At 45.2% G+C, this 13217-nt stretch overlaps 1 protein-coding gene across 1 annotated transcript in view; it reads left to right on the top strand.

The window, feature by feature from the left end:
- The window catches only part of LOC136195397 (phosphatidylinositol 4-kinase alpha-like), a 46483-nt gene that overhangs the window by 32605 nt on the left and 661 nt on the right, over window positions 1–13217 (top strand). Inside the window, exons 7-53 of the mRNA XM_065984715.1 lie at window positions 1636–1701; window positions 1753–1840; window positions 1898–2086; window positions 2146–2287; window positions 2338–2466; window positions 2523–2591; window positions 2646–2675; window positions 2723–2900; window positions 4150–4241; window positions 4294–4453; window positions 4507–4557; window positions 4611–4719; window positions 4774–4913; window positions 4973–5106; window positions 5162–5238; window positions 5300–5370; window positions 5430–5554; window positions 5612–5696; window positions 5756–5779; window positions 5832–5891; window positions 5945–6145; window positions 6195–6287; window positions 6339–6423; window positions 6476–6532; window positions 6580–6707; window positions 6754–6864; window positions 6923–6970; window positions 7023–7138; window positions 10411–10518; window positions 10569–10634; window positions 10685–10746; window positions 10798–10856; window positions 10906–10969; window positions 11020–11105; window positions 11155–11221; window positions 11270–11390; window positions 11441–11573; window positions 11630–11755; window positions 11813–11866; window positions 11918–11980; window positions 12030–12087; window positions 12149–12185; window positions 12234–12397; window positions 12448–12692; window positions 12740–12844; window positions 12897–13022; window positions 13075–13195. Coding sequence (XP_065840787.1) covers window positions 1636–1701; window positions 1753–1840; window positions 1898–2086; window positions 2146–2287; window positions 2338–2466; window positions 2523–2591; window positions 2646–2675; window positions 2723–2900; window positions 4150–4241; window positions 4294–4453; window positions 4507–4557; window positions 4611–4719; window positions 4774–4913; window positions 4973–5106; window positions 5162–5238; window positions 5300–5370; window positions 5430–5554; window positions 5612–5696; window positions 5756–5779; window positions 5832–5891; window positions 5945–6145; window positions 6195–6287; window positions 6339–6423; window positions 6476–6532; window positions 6580–6707; window positions 6754–6864; window positions 6923–6970; window positions 7023–7138; window positions 10411–10518; window positions 10569–10634; window positions 10685–10746; window positions 10798–10856; window positions 10906–10969; window positions 11020–11105; window positions 11155–11221; window positions 11270–11390; window positions 11441–11573; window positions 11630–11755; window positions 11813–11866; window positions 11918–11980; window positions 12030–12087; window positions 12149–12185; window positions 12234–12397; window positions 12448–12692; window positions 12740–12844; window positions 12897–13022; window positions 13075–13195 — 4723 coding nt within the window. The remainder of the gene's footprint in view (window positions 1–1635; window positions 1702–1752; window positions 1841–1897; window positions 2087–2145; window positions 2288–2337; window positions 2467–2522; window positions 2592–2645; window positions 2676–2722; window positions 2901–4149; window positions 4242–4293; window positions 4454–4506; window positions 4558–4610; window positions 4720–4773; window positions 4914–4972; window positions 5107–5161; window positions 5239–5299; window positions 5371–5429; window positions 5555–5611; window positions 5697–5755; window positions 5780–5831; window positions 5892–5944; window positions 6146–6194; window positions 6288–6338; window positions 6424–6475; window positions 6533–6579; window positions 6708–6753; window positions 6865–6922; window positions 6971–7022; window positions 7139–10410; window positions 10519–10568; window positions 10635–10684; window positions 10747–10797; window positions 10857–10905; window positions 10970–11019; window positions 11106–11154; window positions 11222–11269; window positions 11391–11440; window positions 11574–11629; window positions 11756–11812; window positions 11867–11917; window positions 11981–12029; window positions 12088–12148; window positions 12186–12233; window positions 12398–12447; window positions 12693–12739; window positions 12845–12896; window positions 13023–13074; window positions 13196–13217) is intronic.

Here is a 13217-nt window from a genome sequence, read left to right as displayed (position 1 = left end):
CAATCTCTAATATCGTGAGGTTTTGGCGAATGTCTCAATCGCGATATTTGCACGTTATTGCAGTGCAAATAAGGCGTAGCCTGTGTCCACTGGCGGTACTTTTTCGGGCTTGCTCGCATGTGTGTGTGAGTAAAAGAAAAGATAAGCAGACGTAAGCAGATCGCGACACAGGTACCCCAAATGCGATCCTGTACATCTACCCCTGTGATCACAGATACCCCTGTGTTCACAGATATCCTGTGATCACAGACCCTAAGAGTCAAAGATGAGGCCCTGATCTTATTTAGCCTACAAAGCTTGCCTTCCCAAAAACCTCATTTTTAGATTACATCATACGCTCTGAGATTTTGGCGAATGGCTCAATCGTTATTACGCGATACTTGCTCGTTATTGCGGTGCAAAATAAGGCGTAGCGTATGTCTCCTGGCCCCTCCTTTAAAGACACGCAATTCAGAGTGCGTGGTGCCGTATGACGTCATAATGAAGACAAACGCACCAGACATTGTGCACCCCATAAGGGAGCGCCTGATGTCGTCTGAGAAAAAAGAGATGGCCAGTCATCTCCGCGCGGATCGTCGGAGATGTTTGCACCGCAAGAGAGTGCGGTAGAAGGCGTAGCGAATGAGCCTTAGCGATTATAACGAAAGATTCTGACGTCATCCAAGATGGCCGCTGCTCTTAGTAGTATAGATTAATTTATTAACAGAAGAGCTCCTTGGCCCAGTCTCTGCTGTAAATTAACAGAAATTAATTTATTAACAGAAGAGCTCCTTGGCCCAGCCTCTGCTGTAAATTAACAGAAATTAATTTATTAACAGAAGAGCTCCTTGGCCCAGCCTCTGCTGTAAATTAACAGAAATTAATTTATTAACAGAAGAGCTCCTTGGCCCAGTCTCTGCTGTAAATTAACAGAAATTAATTTATTAGAGGAGAGCTCCTTGGCCCAGTCTCTCCTGTAAATTAACAGAAATTAATTTATTAACAGAAGAGCTCCTTGGCCCAGTCTCTGCTGTAAATTAACAGAAATTAATTTATTAGAGGAGAGCTCCTTGGCCCAGTCTCTGCTGTAAATTAACAGAAATTAATTTATTAACAGAAGAGCTCCTTGGCCCAGTCTCTGCTATAAATTAACTGATATTTATTACAGAAGAGCTCTTTGGCCTAGTCTCTGCTGTAAATTAAGCATTTTTATGTTACTAAATTCTACGTTATCCTCTCTCCGGGTCAAACAGACGGCAAAACTATTACATCTCTCTCGCAGTCTCTGCCCTTTAATTATAATTAAAATTCGGTGGACGCCCACGGTGCAGCGCTGGACGCCAAACTGCATCAGTGGACGCAGGCGTCCATCGCCGTCCAACGTGGGCAGAACACTGAGTCGCTGTTAGATTAGATATAAGAACCCTGCCAAATATGATGACACTAGATAAAATTGGGGACATTTGCCAGCGTAATTAGATAGCAAATTCTTTGATGGGGGAAGCTGCTGCTATACGTACGCTTAGGCCATAGGGCATAAAAAGAGAAGGCGGCACCCTTGCCAATAATTAGTAATTGCCGTAAAATTCTCTGATGCGGCAGCTGCTGCTAGACTGTATTTTATCATTGAACGGTACTGTATATTTTTCTGAACAGATAGCTGTTTGTACGAGTGAAAACTTCATGAGGAGGCTTGATGAAAATTTTGCACGATTTCGGCAGGCACGCGTGCACATTAATTAAACTGTTCTAACAATTCACTGTAGTTTCTAGAATCGTTCCGTTTCATCTCGCTCATACAAAGACGCGCTGGTGCTCAATCTCTTGCAAATGCTAAAGCCTTTAGTAAAAGACAAAACGGGTATAGAAGTGACGAAGTGCTTAGCAGAACGACAATTTCTCGCGTTTTTTTTCGCAGCAAATTTAGAGAATTTCAATCATTTCGTATCAACCGCTTTCGACGCCGCTAAACGGGCTGCTGGATTTGGATCGTCAACTCATCTGGCCGGTTCAGCGATGACCCTGTCATCCGAAACCTATGGAAGAAAGTGTCAGATCGTGGCAGCTCTGATTGATCTGCTTGTACTGGGAGTAATCACGGACTCCGGTTATTGAGATTAAAAAGGAGCATGTGTTCATATGAAAAAGCGTCTGTCTCTCTGTTAGACGCCGTCAGTGTCTGCCAAACCCTATCCTCGCTCCTCGGCGAATCGTCTCACAGGCGGCAGAGCAGCGCCGACGTGCCGCTGCGTCTCGTTTGCATAAGAGCGATGGGAAAACTGGCTCAGACGTCAGCTGTTGTCGTTTCGTAAGAGGAGATTTTTCCACGAATATCGAGAAACGACTTCGTCTCTACAGTGAAATGCTCCAAGTGCTTCGAGACTTTCTCGTCGTACCTGCGTCTGTGCTGAGAAAGTCCGGTGGAGAGGCGCTCGCCGACGGGGCCATCGCTCAACTGAGAAGCGAGGCAATTGAAGCGGTTTGCACGTAAGCGTTGTGCGAGTTCAATTACTGTGTGCGTCGTTTGAGGGGAATGACTTAAGGGTTCTTGAAGTCGGTCGGAAATCGACGTCTGATTTTGTGAGAGCGTTTCTTGTTACAATTTCTAACAAGTACGTTTTCGAAAACCTTCTACTCACGTTACCTTACCTTTGGTATGTTTATAGGCTGTACACAGTGTCACAGTCTCGCGATCAGTGAGTCGTTGAAAGCGAGTCTAGTCGATTTTTATTATTTGTATAAGGGAAATCGTCTACTTGAACATCGTGGAGACGATCGGTCACGTTGGCTGTCGTTTCGCCAACGAAAGCGACGTCAGTGCCAGCGCCTTTTCGCTTCTTCAGCAACGACTCTGCCAACCGCCGTCTTATCTCGACAACCAAATAGTGCATCAAATGGCTCGTATTGCAGTCTATTCAGAGGTATTCTGGCGTCTGGCGTCCGTAAATACGGTTCCCTCAACGCAACCCTTGTCTTAATTAAGATTTCTGTTGCAACTGGTGTACCAGAGATCTCTCTGTAGCAACCAGAGATCTCTGTTGTACCAGCGCATCTCGCGCATTTTAGTGTGAAACGTGCACAGTACCCGAAGTTTTTATCACAACCTGCCCATTGGTTAGGTAATTTGACGAGAAACGGGTCGAATAGTCTAGCTACGGAGCGTTTTCGTCGGATTGTTTGCGTATCACGTGCAACGCACGTTTCACTTGCCCTTTATAGAAGCGGACGTAGCACCTTGATTTTGCTGACGAAGCGTACTGCCGTAACTGCCTATTCTTTCGCTTTTCGCGTCCAAATAGCGACTCAATGTCTTTAGAATAGACCCACAATGCGTTTCGTGACCGATTTATCGCTTCAAGTTCTCGTATTAGGGCATTTCGTACTTTTCGTAGCCACGCGATGATTGACGTCATGCGTTGCTCAATGTAGCGTGACAGGGCGTGTCTTGCGTACGTAGCACACATTCTTCGTCGTTTTTTCGCGTTTTGAATTGATTTTTGACAAAATTTCGTTTGATTTTGTGGGCAGAAATGCATTTGCAGCCGATTGGCAGCGGTTTTTGATTGTGAATAGCTGCAGTCGTTCGTCCCTAGTCGCGTCTGAGTATAAATACCCAGCGTTTACAAGTACTAATCAGATGGAGCAGAGCAGAGCTCGTGGCTAGGATAGAAGGGAAACGGTAACTCTCCCCAAGGTTTGAGTGCATCGATGACCCGGTGGTCGCCTCATTCCTCACTTGACAAGGGTGTAACTTGGCACGCCCTCCTAGTTCTCGCATCTCTCTCCCAGCTCCTGGGGCACCTCTGTCACACCGGATAAACCTCCATAGCACCGTCTTCCGTGGGGTTTGTGTCAAGTGTCGGTTTTTTGTCAATTTTTAAACTTCTCTAAGCGAGAAACGCGTTTTTTGAGCTCGTGGCGGTCAAACGACGAGTCTCTAAGCTTTTTATCCCCAAAGGGGGCCCCTTCGTCCAATCCACGAATACAGAAATCTTTTACCCAAACCTAGACAAAGGAACTGGCCTTTACAGTTTACCGCCAGACTTAACAAGTAAAAACTCAGTTTCCCAACACTTTAATGCAAGTGACAGCTGATCAACTCTCCTGCAGAAATTAGTTTTAACTGTATTTCTACAAATATCTTATCTTTCGCTCTTCTTCCCTCCGTAGTTGTCCGTTCAGAGCCAGGTTCTGGATCAGTTTATTCGGATAACGGCTGCCTCGCGTAGCGAGACTTCTGCTGCTCACGGACTCGACTACAGGTTATCGATAACTGTTCCCTCGAGTCTTGCTTACTTTGTGGCCTCCTCGTAGGAGTTGCTCGCGAGCCGTGATTTCTGCTATGGAATTCATTGCGAAAAATATGAAAGATCTCGCGCAGCTCGAAGACATGCTCGTACGCGTTCTCGAGCTCTTCATCAGCCTTGCTCTTGAAGGAAAGAAAGCTAGCGAAGCGTCAGGACAAATAATAAAAGTTGTTCACGGTCGTAGTCGAAGCCAATGCGAAAATAATTTTGATTCCTCTAGGCGTCTTCCACTGCTTTCAGCTTAGGCTTGCTCCTTCCAGTCTTAGCTACTGTACGTGCGTGTAGAGACTCCAGTTGATATAGAAACAAAATGATCCTTTTTAGATTGCTCGTCGTTTGCCTCAATTTGAAGTTCCTAAGCAAAGGCTTTTAAAACTCTTTCGTGACTTCTGGCTCTACTGCACTATAATGGGTTTTGCTGTTGAAGGATCTCGTATGACTCAGACCCAATTGGGTCTCTCCAATGTTTTCTTACGCTGAATTTTAGAGATTTGGCCTAGTGAGTGGCTTGAAGCAGTTCAAGAAATTGCTGTAAAGTCACCGCACTTGCTGTCCGCTGGATCGGAGCTCTATTTAGGGCGTGAGCTAAAGTACAGTTCGGCGTTGAGAAACGAAAGAATGACACCGGTGAGTTTGTGGCTTGGGGACGTTGCATTGTTTTTTTCTAAGACTCGTTTTACTCGAAGGCCGACTTGGCTGAATTGAAAGCCAATTTGCTTAAAATTTTGGACGGATCTGCGGAACTGGGGGCAATCACGAATAAACTGGGCGCAGCTGAGTGCACTTATCTCATGTCTGTCTACAGGCTCGAATCTTTGAGGTACCCCTTTATGCAATCTGAGAACGGGATGACCAATTATCTTGTCTGCATGCAGGGTCTCTGCTGACACTAAGTCGTTTCCGCTGTTGTTTTCGTATTTGGAAGATAAGGGAATTCAACGCGATAAACTGGGTACACACTCTAAAAGTCAAATATTGCCTTTTTGAAACTCGCCGACGCGCTTTTTAAAAAGGGATGTGGCAGTGCGTGCAAGCCGTTGCAGACAAAATCTTTAACGAATTTCTCGGAAAACTTGCTAAGAAAGTATCATTTTATATACGTTGCGTAAGGCTTTAATCTTAATCGCAATTGTTTTGTTGCAGCCGCGAACTAAGGAGACTGAAGAGGAGCTGGAGAGTCACGCTCAGTTCCTCCTCGTGCAGTTCAATAATCTCCACAAGAGAATACAACGAGTCGCAGATCAATACCTATCTGCACTTGTTGGAAAGTGAGCAGATGTCTTAATTAATCGCTTAGAGAATCAGTCGTAACGTGCAGAAAATAGGTTTCCCCATCTACTCTGGTCTGGTTCAGTTCTAACGACGCTACTAAATCTTCTCCAAGCAATGTCGCACTCACTCAATGACGAGGCAAGGAGTTGCGGATCTACGCCTTATTTCAATTTAATTAATTTTATGACTTTTTGCAGTCGCTAAAGCACCAGGCATTGGAGGTTTGAAAACGCGGTCTGTCTCGTTGCGACATTCTTTTACGTCCTCTCGCAGATATCAGTACCCAATACTCCTTCTAAGCTGGTTTTTCCTGAGGACGACTCGGCTCGAGAAGTGAGGATTTATTAGAGCGTTTGTCCGTTGACGCGATTCTCTTCTTTTCCCAGCGTTTAGTTCTTGACTTCGCTGCTCGTTGCGAAGAAATAGTGGAGGAAGCGATGCGCTGGGCTCCGACGCACACTCGCTCTCTTTTTCAGGAATATCTCAACGTTGACGCTCTGCAAAACGTCCACTCGTCGTCGCAGTCATTGGTTATCGAGTGCATTGTGAAACACGCGGGATTAAACGGCCTTTTTTTGGGACAAAAGGTGCGTAAAAGGGACTCGGATTATTTGATCGCTGGCTAATCTTGCTTAGGCGGTTACGATTCAGAAAAGCCCGGGATGTCTGAAAAATGATCTCTCGGAATTCACCTCTGCAACGTCGCTCAGAAGTCGATTCCTCGGGGAGGTAGATTACTTTTTTCAAACTCAGATGCTCAGATCTAATAGCTGAATGCAGTTGAGAGGAATGAAGGCCGTTCTTCCTTCCGAAAACGACTTAGCAACATTTCTCGTAAAGAATTTGAAAGGTTCGACAGCCAAAGGTGAGATAAACCAGATTATACGATAATAGTAATGTAGGTCTCTTCTCCTTAGATTTTTCATCGTCACTTTATCGAGCTGCCGCCGCCCTAGTTGACGGAAATAGCGCAAGTGAGACGGAAAATTCAGAGGCTGCTTCATGCGTTGTTTGCCTCTAGCTCCTCATCGAGAATTGCTTCGTGCCGTTTGTCAAATGCCAATGAAAGCGTTCACTCGTGAATCGGCTTCGGCCGGAGTCGCCTGCTGGAATTGGATCATCTCCGTCAAGCCTCACTATGAACTTGAGGTTAGCAGAAGGCAATCTTTGTCAGTCACAGTAGTTCTTTTTTCAGCTAACCAGCGAGGTGATGTCAAGCTGGCTATGGACAGCCAATCATCATCTAGGAGTATTTTCCACCGAAGTTGTTCCACAAAACATTTACCCCCACAACCTCGTTTCAAAAGTAGAAAGATCTATCGAACCAAATCATTTATCTAGATACTCGACTTTCATTTGTGTAGTTCTTATACGAAAGGTTCGAGGTGGTGAAGTACAAGAGCGTTCAGCTGGTAAGAATGTGGATAAAAGACGTAGATTCGTGCCGCAGGACCGTATACGTAGGTCGATTTATACGTTTGGTTTCTCCATCGATCCCTCGGCAAAGACGTCAGAAGTGGCAGTGGATCGTCGACCCAGAAAATCAATCGACACGTTTCTGCTTCGCAAACGAGATTCAGGTATATCACCAGTTTATTTATTTATCTTATTTTCTTGTTTTTGCCCAAACAATATGCTAAGATCCTAAATAATATAGAATTACGTTCGTGAAGTTTGAACGCGTAGCTCGTAGAAAATCGATGTTTTTGTTCGACACTTCGATATTTCTTGAAGCTAGTCGCTCCAACATCGACCTTCGTAGGTTTTGAAAGACTAAGCGTGTCTAGAAAAGCCATTAGAGCGGCGATATCGTACTAGCGGTAGACTAGATGTTAGAAGAACGACATTTTGTGCGTGGGAGACCAAGAATGGCGATATTTTTTTGGTCCTTTTTCACGCGATTTAGTCGTTTCTTCCACTAGTTGAAGTGCAATTGCAATTCTAAAGCGTTTCGATCTCGTCGATTCGACGGATCGTTCGTTTTAGGCGAGAAAACCGCGATGCGATCGGAAAATCTCGCTATTTTGGTGCTTTCGACTCGTTTCGGCCGTTTCTCTTTCTAGTCTAGTAGATTGTTGGGTTATAGAACTTTTTTGATTCATGGTATCGATCAATCGTTAGTTTTGGCCGAGAAAATCGCGAAAAAAACTAACCGCCATCCTCCCCGCCGCCGCCCCCGCCCACCACACCCATCTTAGCATATTTCACTGGGCACCGGCGCGCTGCGCCGGCGCCAAGTGAAATATGCTAAGATCCTAACTATATAGAACTACGTTCGTGAAGTTCGAACGCGTAGTTCGTAGAAAAGCGATTGTTTGCTCGAAATTTCGAGATTTTTCGAAGCTAGTCGCTCCAACATCGACCTTCGTAGAATTCGAGGGGCTAAGCGTGTCTAGAAAAGCCATTAGACTGCCGATCTCGTACTAGCGATGAACTAGATGTTAGAAGAACGACATTTTGTGCGTGGGAGACCAAGAATGGCGATATTTTGGTCCTTTTTCACGCGATTCAGTCGTTTCTTCCACTAGTTGAAGTGAAAATGCAATTCTAAAGCGTTTCGATCGCGTCGATTCCACGGATCGTTCGTTTTAGGCGAGAAAACCGCGATGTGATCGGAAAATCGCGCTATTTTGGTGCTTTTGACGCGATTCGGTCGTTTCTCTTTCTAGTCTAGTAGATTGTTGGGTTATAGAACTTTTTTGATTCATGGGATCGACCAATCTTTAGTTTTGGCCGAGAAAATCGCGAAAAAAAACCAGCCACCATCCTCCCCGCCGCCACCCCCGCCCACCACACCCATCTTAGCATATTTCACTGGGCACCGGCGCTGCGCGCCGGCGCCAAGTGAAATATGCTAAGATCCTAACTACTAATATAGAACTACGTTCGTGAACTTCGAACGCGTAGTTCGTAGAAAATCGATGCTTTTGCTCGAAATTTCGAGATTTCTCGAAGCTAGACGCACCAGCATCGATCTTCGTAGGTTTCGAGGGACTAAGCGTGCCTAGAAAAGCTATTAGAACGGCGATTTTGTACTAGCAGTGAACTAGGTGTGAGAAGAACGACATTTTGTGCGTGGGAGACCAAGAATGGCGATATTTTGGTCCTTTTGACGCGATTCAGTCATTTCTTCTCCTAGTTCAAGTTCAAATGCAATTCTAAAGCGTTTCGATCACGTCGATTCGACGGATCGTTCGTTTTAGGCGAGAAAACCGCAATGCGATCGGAAAATCGCGCTATTTTGGTGCTTTTGACGCGATTCGGTCGTTTCTCTTTCTAGTCTAGTAGATTGTTGGGTTATAAAACTTTTTTGATTCATGGGATCGACCAATCTTTAGTTTTGGCCTAGAAAATCGCGAAAAAAGACCAGCCACCATCCTCCCCGCCGCCACCCCCGCCCACCACACCCATCTTAGCATATTTCACTGGGCACCGGCGCTGCGCGCCGGCGCCAAGTGAAATATGCTAAGATCCTAACTACTAATATAGAACTACGTTCGTGAACTTCGAACGCGTAGTTCGTAGAAAATCGATGCTTTTGCTCGAAATTTCGAGATTTTTCGAAGCTCGTCGCTCCAGCATCGATCTCCGTAGAATTCGAGGGGCTAAGCGTGTCTAGAAAAGCTATTAAAGCGACGATATCGTACAAGCGGTAAACTGGGTGTAAGAAGAACGCCATTTTGTGCGTGGGAGACCAAGAATGGCGATATTTTGGTCCTTTTGACGCGATTCAGTCATTTCTTCTCCTAGTTCAAGTTCAAATGCAATTCTAAAGCGTTTCGATCACGTCGATTAGACGGATCGTTCGTTTTAGGCGAGAAAACCGCAATGCGATCGGAAAATCGCGCTATTTTGGTGCTTTTGACGCGATTCGGTCGTTTCTCTTTCTAGTCTAGTAGATTGTTGGGTTATAAAACTTTTTTGATTCATGGGATCGACCAATCGTTAGTTTTGGCCGAGAAAATCGCGAAAAAAGCCAGCCACCATCCTCCCCGCCGCCGCCCCCGCCCACCACACCCATCTTAGCATATTTCACTGGGCACCGGCGCTGCGCGCCGGCGCCAAGTGAAATATGCTAAGATCCTAACTACTAATATAGAACTACGTTCGTGAACTTCGAACGCGTAGTTCGTAGAAAATCGATGCTTTTGCTCGAAATTTCGAGATTTCTCGAAACTAGACGCACCAGCATCGATCTTCGTAGGTTTCGAGGGACTAAGCGTGCCTAGAAAAGCTATTAGAACGGCGATTTCGTACTAGCAGTGAACTAGGTGTGAGAAGAACGACATTTTCTGTGTGGGAGACCAAGAATCGCGATATTTTGGTCTTTTTGGCGCGATTCAGTCGTTTCTTCTCCTAGTTGAAGTGAAAATGCAATTCTAAAGCGTTTCTATCTCGTTGATTCGACGGATCGTTCGTTTTACGCGAAAAAACCGCAATGCGATCGAAAAATCGCTCTGTTTTGGTGCTTTCGACTCGTTTCGGCCGTTTCTCTTTCTAGTCTAGTAGATTGTTGGGTTATAGAACTTTTTTGATTCATGGGATCGACCAATCTTTAGTTTTGGCCGAGAAAATCGCGAAAAAAACTAACCGCCATCCTCCCCGCCGCCGCCCCCGCCCACCACACCCATCTTAGCATATTTCACTGGGCACCGGCGCGCTGCGCCGGCGCCAAGTGAAATATGCTAAGATCCTAACTAATATAGAACTACGTTCGTTAACTACGAACGCGCAGTTCGGAGAAAATCGTTGCTTTTCTTTAATAAGATTTAGATACTTTTTTGAGCGTGTTAGGGGATGATATGACGGCTCACAAAAGGCCATCATTGTCTAATACTTGTACTGCGCTTAGTCTGCTCCACATCGGCGTGAACGCAGTGCAGAGCGACACTCTTCCCAGCTCGCTTAGCCGTGCTGTCTTGAGAGAACGAATCTATTCAACTGCTTTAGATTATTTCAGGTGCCTATACTAAAGGAGTCCTCTTATAAGAACTAACGTCGTTTTTCCAGTGTTGCTCCACGCTGGCCTGTTTACGAGTCCCACGCTCTTCGAGAAGACATACTCGTAATTATGAAGTAGGTGTTGTAGAGTATGGCAGTCAAATTGTACATATGGCTTGGATTAGATTCTGGCATAGCATGGCTGCAGAAAAGAAATACTTGAAGCCAGCCCTATTTGTCGGATCTTGTACGTCCATCGTACGTAGTATGTGTTTTGTACTGATTAAATTTGCCATAGCTTCGGTACCAGACGAGGAGTCGGACTCTGCGCCCGTTTCAACGTTTATCAGTTCTGAAGTTAGACTCTTTCTCACTCATCGGTTTTGCGAAAATGAAGAATTGGTAGGGATGGATGAACACAATGACGCTATCGAATCGAACTAAAGGCACGACGAAAAGCCTATTAGAACGTTCGTTCATAATAGAGAGACCTTCATCTATGTATATATGTACCCTTTAGCATCTTACAGTCAGAAATCGGAAGGGCCAAGCATGGAACTTGTCAAAGTGTACCTGAAGAAGCGGAGTCTTATTATGGCCTTAGTGGTACGACTGTTACCCGTGAAACTCTGGTGGATTCTAGGCGTTTTTGCAGTGCAACGAAGTGGAGAGGCTCTCGACTCTGTACAATCCACTCGGTGATCCAGATCAAGGCGTAGAAGGCATGTTGTATCTCCAAAGGAAACTTGATGCGACGATCTTTTGCCTAGGCGAGGACGCTTTGGCCGAATGGCTTGCCACAGGCTTTCTGCCGTCGGAACGATCGTGGAAGGAGTACGCAAAATTGGCGTGGCGCTCGTCGCCTCACCTGGCCGTTCATTTAACCAACAGGCATCGCTTAGTCTTTGTCCACAAACCTCTAAAAACCGCTTTGCATTTAGATTTAGGAATGCTGACGCGGTAAAAAGGTGTGTCATCACGCTGGTGACCGCTGATCCGTCTCTGGTATCTGATGTCAAAGAGGCTCTTCTATACTTGGTAACGGACAAGAACGTCGTCGATGATTCTCCTTCGGTGGGTTGGCATTTGAGCGATTGTTTTTCAATAAGCAATCAATCTTGACCCTTTAGCTGACTCACGTACTCTGCTGGTGTTCCGTGCCGTTTGTCTTGGCCTTGTCGTTTTTCTCGACTCTGCATCCTCCTCACCCACTCTTGGCATATTATGCTCAACGAGTGCTACGAAACTGTGAACTGGTACAATCAGTCATTTATTGGCTTGTCCAGATTGATTATGATGAGTGATGGTCGTAGGAAGAGGTACTCTTTTACATTCCACAGTTGGTACAAGCTATTCGATATGACAAGGTTAGTTGCTGGTTTCGCTTTATTTGGATTTTATAAAGGAGGTATCATTAGATGGGCTTTGTTACTGAATACATTGTAAGCGCAGCTGCCAAGTCTCAACTCCTTGCTCATCAGGTCTGCTCTGAATTTTCTTCATCTCTGTATTTCGACTTAATCTTTTCAGATACTCTGGAACATGAAAACGAATGTCTATTTAGATGTGGAAGAAACAGCAAAAGATCGTATGTTTCAGTTTGGTCTTAGCGTCAGTATTGTAATAAGAGGACTTTTTTTTCTGCTCAGCTGACATTGGCGAGAAGTTGGAACAGATTATTAAGCGGTATGACCGACGGGATGTACCCTCCTATTCAGAATTCAATTTTTTTAGCATGACACGTCATCTATCCGGCTCAGCGTTGTCTTTCTACGAAAGAGAGTTCAGATTCTTTGAAAAGGTGACGTCAATTTCCGGCCAAATTCGACCATTTCCTCGAGGACCCGAAAGAAAGCAAGCTTGTCTAGAAGCTCTTGCAAAAGTCGAACTAGAAAATGGTATGTGACGAACGAAAAAAATAATCTCCTAGACCCTTTCACTTCTCTAGGTGTCTACCTCCCAAGCAATCCTGACTCTGTTGTGCTGGAAATTGACAAACAGTCGGGTCGTCCCATGCAGAGTGCTGCAAAAGCGCCGTTTCTAGCCAAATTTCGAGTCAGAAAATGCGGCGTAGCAGAACTTGAACGAATGAACGTCTTGACTGACGAATCGAATGAAAGTGACGGGAAAACTCTCGACGACTCAAGCTACTGGCAAGGCTGCATATTTAAAGTGGGCGACGACGTTCGTCAGGTAGAGAATTAGAGTCATACCTCCGACGATTTTAAATCTGTTTCTAGGACATGCTCGCTTTGCAAGTAATCGGCCTGTTAAAGGATATCTTCGAGAAAGTGAAGTTGGATTTGTACATGGTGCCTTATAGAGTCGTGGCTACAGGACCTGGGGTTCGTTCTGTGACGTAAGCAGTCATGCTTCTTTCCAGAGTCTTTTCATTAGATGGGCGTGATTGAATGCGTGCCTGACAGCAAGTCTAGGGACGAGCTGGGACAAACGACGGAGCTTGATCTGCCGGAATACTTCGTCAAAACGTACGGCGATGAAAGCACGCTTGCCTATCAAGAGGTAAACGTCTGCTACCTACTATTGATTATTTTCGGCATACTATAATTTCTAGGCGAGACGAAACTTTATCAAAAGCATGGCTGCCTATTCCGTTTTCTGTTTCTTGCTTCAAATCAAGGATAGGCACAACGGAAATATCATGCTCGATAGAATTGGTCATATCATTCACATCGGTGCTGCTTTTAGGTTTATCTC

This window comes from Oscarella lobularis, chromosome 14, assembly GCF_947507565.1.
Source record: "Oscarella lobularis chromosome 14, ooOscLobu1.1, whole genome shotgun sequence".
Lineage (NCBI taxonomy): Eukaryota > Metazoa > Porifera > Homoscleromorpha > Homosclerophorida > Oscarellidae > Oscarella > Oscarella lobularis.
Note: the sequence above shows the minus strand (reverse complement) of the source record. Positions and strands in the feature narration are given on the sequence as shown.